Here is a 7,247-nt window from a genome sequence, read left to right as displayed (position 1 = left end):
ATGAAGAAAAAAAAGTGTTTATTGTAGTCAATAATACAAGCAAGTACTCGTCCACTCCTGAACCGAGTGTCCACCACCCCGAGGAGGTGAAATTTGACACTTTCCTTCATATTCAATGGCCTCTTCAGCCTTGAGCAGGATCCAACGGCTGGCTGGCGAGTAATGTTTGTCACGATGAGAGCGATCTCGGGTGAGCAAGAAGCCCTGTGTGGTTCATGAAGCCTTGGCCTTTCGGCGCTGAGTTCCCCAAAGTAGAATGGAGATGGCTAGCGTGGTGGATCCCAGAATCCCAAAGAACATAAGCAGTGAAAAGGAGCCCTGTGATTAACAGACAAACAAAAGTCACAGCAGTATACACAGGGTCTCTTTCTGACACCCAGGTCTTCCTTAGCCATGCATCCGCTCATCCTGGGCACTACCCTTGTAGTTGCCTACTAGCAACTGGCATTAGTTCCTTGTATCTCTTTCTGGGAGGTTCTTGCCAAATGCATTCCTTTAGTTCTAAAAGGTCCAGTTCCTTACCTGCCTCATACACTTGTATCCGTGGAAACCATCAGCACAAACGCATTGCAAAAGACCTGGACCTTCGGGTACACAAGATCCATTCTCAGGACACATTTCTGGGAGCCAGAGGAAAACAAGAGTCACTAGAGTCTAAGGCCATGTGACCCTGAAGAGCCAATCTCCTCTGGTCTCAGAAGTATAGTACTTGGGTGGGAGGACATCACCGAATCTCATTAGGAATTTTTCTCAAGTATCTGCTTAGGTTCTCTTACATTTCTAGGTCAAAAGAAGAAGGAAAAGCGGGGCATGGTGGCAGATGCCTAAATCCCAGCATTTGGGAGGCAGGGACAGGCAGGCACACAACAAGTTCCAGATCAGCTAGGAATACATAGACTCTGCTTCAGAAAATAAAAACAAAAACAAAAAAACCATAAATAATCAGAGTGCAACACTAACAGTAATAATCAAAAACCTGGGATGGAGAGATGGAGAGAGGTTAAAAGCACTGGCTGCTCTTCCAGAGGTCCAGAGTCCAATTCCCAGCAACCATATGTTGGCTCATAACCATCTATAATTAGATCTAGTGCCCTCTTCTGGCGTGCAGGTGCACATGCAGACAGAACCCTATGCATGATAAGTAAATCTTTATGAAAAAATAATTAAAGCCTTTCAGGGAATGGAGAACTCTGGACAAACAGGTACTTTAGCATCTTTGTTTTTCTAAAGTGGAGAATGGCTTCACTTTAGAAAGAAGGTGAGATGGCCATGTTACAGCATACCTGGGTTTCCAGTGCTATTGCACAGATCCTTTTGTCCTTGGCAAATTTGCTTGTCCATGAAAGAGGTAATACTTTCCCAGGCATTAATACCTCCAGGACAGGTGACATCTTGTGGAAGTATCCTGAAGACAACACATGTGATCATAAATGCATAAGGCCATGGATTCATAGGTACCCATATGCATACAAACTTACTCAGGCACATATGCACATATGTGCGCGCGCGTGAACACACACACACACACACACACACACACACACACACACCAGCAATAGCAATTTCACTATTGCTGAGCACCTAGCAATTAACATCTATGACTCTCTCTTCCCCAATACTCACAGAGTCTGGAGCTCGGTAAAGCCATGGAAGGTGTTAGTCAAATCATCTTTGATAGGATTTGCTTGAAGATCTCTGCAAAGTACATACTGTTAGTACTCTATTGACAAAAGCATGCTTTCCTGGGCTATTAATCCAATGTCTATCCTCTGTTGTATAGGTTTAGTCACTAATGTTAAGAGTTATCTCCAAAGACTTTCCCATCACCATATTAGGAACAAACCTAGCCACATACATGATAACAGCAGTAGAAGCCTGAAAAAACTTCGGACCAGGATCCTTCAGGGAACAGTTCTGGAGATCTAGCCTGAACAAACAAAGTGATTAGTATAACTATGTCTCTTTTCCATCCCTGGCAAGCTTATTATTTGTGCACATACACAATCTAATCTAATGTTGATGGAATATAACTGTGTTCAGAACTATAAGTATGATGGTAGTAGACATTGTTATCATGTATTATCCAATCTAAGCGCTAGCTACATGTAAACATTTTAATTCAAGTGCATTCTCCAAAGTAAAACTCAGACTCATATGAAATTGTGGTTCCTGTGCTGATCAGTACTGATATGGAACATTTCCATCATCAACAGAAATTTTTATGGGGTCACACAGTTCTAGCCAGTATGGCTATGCACTGTGCAAATATTGGAAGAAACTTTGTGTTATTTTCTCCAGGACAGTATCTCTTATCCTGTGATTCTCAGACCCAGAGGTTTTTGTTGTTGCTGGTGGGGATTAAATGCAGGACCTTGTACATTTGAGGCAGGCACTCTGTCACCAAGCCACAATCACAGCCACCACTCTACAAAGACTTTGTTTTGGGACAGGGTCTCACTGTTCAGCCCAGGCTGGTCTTAACTGGTGACAATTTTCCTGCCTCAGCTTCTCAAATGCTGGTGTTAAAGATAAGAATTTCTTTTTGAGACAAGGTCTCAGTGTAACCCAAGCTAGTCTTAAATTCACTAAGTAACTAAGGGTGACCTTGGGTTTCTCTCTGTACCTCTGGCTGGCCTTGAACTCACAGGTGCTGGGATTAAAGGAATGCACTACCACTGTCCAGCCTACATTGAACTATTATTGATCCTCCTCACAAATACTGAAATTACAAAGACTAGGCCCAGCCACAGAGGCTTTAAATGAAAGGAAAAACAAAAAACAAAACAACAACAAAAAGAAGCAAATCAGCCAGGCATTGGTGGCGCATGCCTTTAGTCCCAGCACCTGGGAGGCAGAGGCAGGTGGATCTCTGTGAGTTCGAGGCCAGCCTGGTCTACAAAGCTACACAGAGAAATCCTGTCTCAAAAAAATTTAAAAAAAAAAAGTCTATGAATGGCAAGAACTATTACTGGTAAGGAAAAGAAAAAATATCTTTTACCTTTGGAATAAAAATTTACGTAGAATCTAAACGTTTTATAATCAACATTAGATGCCTCCAGTTAGGTGCCAATATTTATCCCCAAAGTTAGGCAAGACTGGGAACATTTTTTGAGTATCCAAGGATGTTTTCTCCTCTCTCACCCCAAGATGGTGCCCTTCTGACTCAGGCAGCATCGGGCTTGCATTAACGACGAAGTATTCTCACAGTAAACAGCTACCGTGGACGTATTTTGCATGCCTCCCGGACACTGGGTACATATCTGCAGAAGAGAAAGAAACTTTAAGAGTCCAGAAAGAAAAAAGAACAAAAAAGAATCAATAGTTAGCTGTCAGCCCTCTCTCCAGAATTCCTATAATACAGAGTAGAAAGCTGGCTTTTATATATATAAAACCCATTTCTTCCCCTACAACCGGGCACCAAATCAGCGAGCGCGCTATACAAGTCCTTCCCGAGAGAAGGCCCTCATGTGTGGAATCATTACTTGACCCTATTATGTCCTCTCCAGAGACTTTTCCATCTGACAGGCATGTTTTGGCAAGTGTTAAAAGGCTGCATGCAGGTACACAGAGTACTCAAGCATCAAAGAATACAATGTACATTCGTGCAAGGACAGCTGTCCGAGGAATCAGGGGCTCTGGAGTGGGAAGAACAATATAAAGTTACTCAAAAGCAAGAGGTGAAATTTCAAAGGTCTCTGAGTGTGGGCAAGGCGAAGGTGCCAATGGTCGGCTGTACGTGAGTACTCGGGAGCACGATCCCCGCTGGGGCAGGGCTAGGGAATCTTCAGGGAGAAATCTGAGCTTGGAGCTGGGACAGTCACTGGCGGGCGAGCTCGACACAAGGTTGACGATCAGCAACCTTCTTCTGTCTGATATCAAACTTTCTTCTGTACCTCCGGTAGAGCCAGAGCCCTTTCCATGCCCACAGCCAGGAGCAGGGCAGCAGCCCAAGATACCGGGCTCACAGAACTGCCTGGCTCGCACGACGCCATTTTCCACTCCTTTCAACCTTCTTGACAGCTCGCGAGAGCGGAGCGTGAGGAGGCGGGGCCTAGTCTCCCAAATCCTGTCCGCCTGGGGCGTGGCCTAATCGGTTCTGGGCCGACGCCGCGGGGCGTGGCATAATATGCAAGAGCGCCGCTGCTGCTCGCGGGCTTGTGGGGCTCCTGTCTGCGCTCCAGTATACCTGGTCCTGTTGGGCAGACCCACCCTCCCTCCATTCTTCCTGTAACGCAGGCCGCCCCAGGCGCCGCTTAGTGTTTTGGGTCTGCTGCATGCTTCCTCAGCAGGGTGCGGACAACTGGGCCTCTCCATCCGCCCTCAATAAACATGGCGGCCTGGCAATCAGGGCGGGCAGGGGGGTGGGGTGCCGCTGTCACCAAGCCGGGATCTGCTCGGGCCGGGCTGGCCGGCCGGCCAGCTACCCACGTGTGGAGGAGGTGTCTCAGGTGGGCCGGGATGGGGTTGGACGGGGTGGGGCGGGGATTGGGCTGTGCAGAGCCTGAGTTCAGCCGCCTCGCAGCAGGACAGGCGGAGCGGGGCGGGGCGGGGCGGGGGGTGAGCCTCTCAGCGTGGGCTTTGGGGAAGGTCTTAAATACTAGCTCAAAGTGTGGTGGGTTCGCCACGTGTGGAGAGAAGGGGAAAACTGGATCGAAAGAGGGTACGGGTGATGGAGGAGCGAACATCGGAGGGCGAAGGGCAAACGCTGGCAGGGAGGACACGAGTCTGGGAACCCTTCACCTTAATGTTGCGTAGTGTTCGCGAGCCCCGGCAAGGCGGTGAAGCGGGAAAGACGCTTCCTAACTCGTTCATTGCCTTCCCAGGAATGCTGGTTTCGGAGAGAACGAATGAACGTTGGTAGCCCTATCTGAACCACTGACTCAAGGCAAGGTAGGGCTTCCGCAGAATCAGTGGCAGGAGTCCTATCTGGGAGGGCGCTGAGAGAGAGAGACCCGTCACATCCCAGGACACCTATTACTTTTGGTGAGGACACCTGAAAAGGTCACCAAAGACAATTGGAGTTCGTTTCAGGTAACTCTGCTTGTGTTTCCTGTCCACATGTTCCAGGTACCTGCCTGGAAGTCCTGAATTTACATTTACTAATACATTTAGCTGCTGGAGTATTTTGTTTTAGTAAGAAACTGGGGAATTTTAAACCCAAGACTTATTGGTGGAGGTTGTCTCTGCAGGTGTTCCTTTACACTTCAGAAGAGGAAGAGGGTAAGGGTTTAGCCCTATTGCCCAGTGCTTTTCTAGCTTGTTCATATCCTGGGACTGCAAAAAACAAACCCACAACCCGTATCAATACCTTTCACTGCAGTTAAAGTAATCCAGTGCAGTGTGTGAATACAGGGTTTTTAAGAGGGGACCTACTTGGTAAAATAGCTTGGCTTTCTTTGGGCTCCTCTGAAATGGACGTGTCCATTGGTAAGAATCAGTGGGGTTTTTTAAGAAAGCCATTGTTCTTTTCCTAGAATTGGATTGTGTGAAATGAAAACTGTGTTTGTTACTGGATTGGCATTTTCCTGTCTGCTTGGCTCTTTGTTCCTTCATCCTAGAGAATTCTTGCTGCCTAATGCAAATAATTTATCAGGAAACCCCAGAAGTAGAAGGACCCAGTCTGTAGTGGGACCTATCACCCCCTCCCCTCATGTTTTTATTTGAGACATGGTCTCACTATGTAGCTCTGGTTGGCCTGGAACTCAGAGATCCACCTGCCTCGGCCTCCCAAGTGCTGGAATTAAAGGCATGTTATCACCACCCTGCTAGTCTAAGAAGTTTTCATCTCATAGCAGTCATGACTTGCCAGAGAGGGAGAAATCTCAAGATGTTGCCCAGGGCATCTTTAGGTTAAACCAGAGTGCCTTGTGGGATTGCTGATCTGGAGAGTAGCATTTGTGAGTGTAGAACATGTGATCCAAGCTCAGACCCTTTCTTACTTTGTGGGAACCACATCTTGTCAACCAGGAAATATCTACCTGCCCAGGTATGCTGAATACATTGTGGTAGAAGATGCCCTGATCTCCTGGTGGAAGGGGTGTGTTAATATGTCACTAGATTAGTTGAAATCTACACTGTTCTATGAATGACTGGCTACAGGTAGCTCTCTGCTCCTCTCCTAGTCTTGGGAATAGTGAGGTTGGACCTGTGGAAGATTTCTTTAATGTTTTGTGTGTGTGTGTGTGTCTTTCTGTCTGTCTGTCTGTGTCCATGTGAGTACTGGTTTGGGAAGATCAGAAGTGACAGAGCTGGAGTTATAGGTAGTTTTAGACTGATGTGGGTGATTGGAACCATACATGAATCTTCCAAAGAGAAGTCAGAACTCTTTGAACCCCTGAGCCGTCTCTCCAACCCCCTAATAGAGATTCAAGATTCTAATACAAATTCAAGATTAATTCTTTACAGGTTTTGTTGAGAGATGCTCTGAAGCTGTTTCAGTTGAAATATCCTGCTGCTCACCATTGGAGGTGGTTGGGATAGAAGATTCCACAGTGGCAAATACAAAAAACAGGAAATCACTTGTGTTTGTAGAGCTTAGAGGGGAAGGTTTGAGTTTAGAAGGGTGGGGGGGGGGTCTCAAAGTTTAGTGACACATACTAGATAGGATGTAGCGCTATAGATTATTTACAGAGTGTCTGCTTCACTCTGACAGGCTGCTCTAAGGTAGGAATTTAGTACCTAGAAGGTACTAGATAGGATATAAGGTGTGGCTGATTGTTTGATGGGACAAAAGTCTAAAGTAGTGACAGTGAGGCACTTTATTTACTGCTGGTGCACACGCCAAGTATTCAGAGGACATTAACTGTCATCACGTAGAGCTATCTAAATACATAGCATTCTCTAGCATTCCCCTCCATGCCTAGGAGTACTTCTAGGGGATCACTTTTGGTTTATTTTGTATTTGTTTGCTTCGAGACAGGGTTTCATTGTAGCTCTGGCTGTCCTGGAACTAGCTCTGTGACCAGGTTGGCCTTGAACTCACAGAGATCTTCCTCTGGATCTGCCTCCCTCCTTGGTGCTGGGGTTAAAAGCATGTGCCCTGCTTGGGGATTGCTCTTCAGACAAGACATACACTTGGGAGAGTAGGATGGATGAGGGATCTCTAGGCCTGCATTCTAATGTTGCCTCTGACAATTACCTGTTCTTTTTAGGAAGGTTGCTTGAGAGGCCCAGGAGATGGCTTAGTAGTAGGTAAAGGACTTGCCACCCAATTATGAAGACCAAACCATGGCAGTTGCCTGTGACTC

General features: G+C 46.5%; 1 protein-coding gene across 1 annotated transcript; it reads right to left on the bottom strand.

Moving 5' to 3' along the window:
• Position 1: 1 nt before the first annotated feature.
• Positions 2–4,036, bottom strand: Atraid (all-trans retinoic acid induced differentiation factor). Its single transcript, XM_051181784.1, has 7 exons — positions 3,894–4,036; positions 3,142–3,260; positions 1,856–1,927; positions 1,624–1,695; positions 1,284–1,405; positions 523–620; positions 2–318 (listed from the first exon to the last, which is right to left on the bottom strand). The coding sequence occupies exons 1-7, from the start codon at positions 3,990–3,992 to the stop codon at positions 214–216; spliced, it is 687 nt and encodes a 228-aa protein (XP_051037741.1). The 5' UTR covers positions 3,993–4,036; the 3' UTR covers positions 2–213.
• Positions 4,037–7,247: the final 3,211 nt, after the last annotated feature.

Source organism: Phodopus roborovskii, unplaced genomic scaffold, assembly GCF_943737965.1.
Source record: "Phodopus roborovskii unplaced genomic scaffold, PHOROB, whole genome shotgun sequence".
In the NCBI taxonomy this organism is placed as follows: Eukaryota; Metazoa; Chordata; class Mammalia; order Rodentia; family Cricetidae; genus Phodopus; species Phodopus roborovskii.
This window is presented reverse-complemented; position numbering and strand designations above follow the sequence as displayed.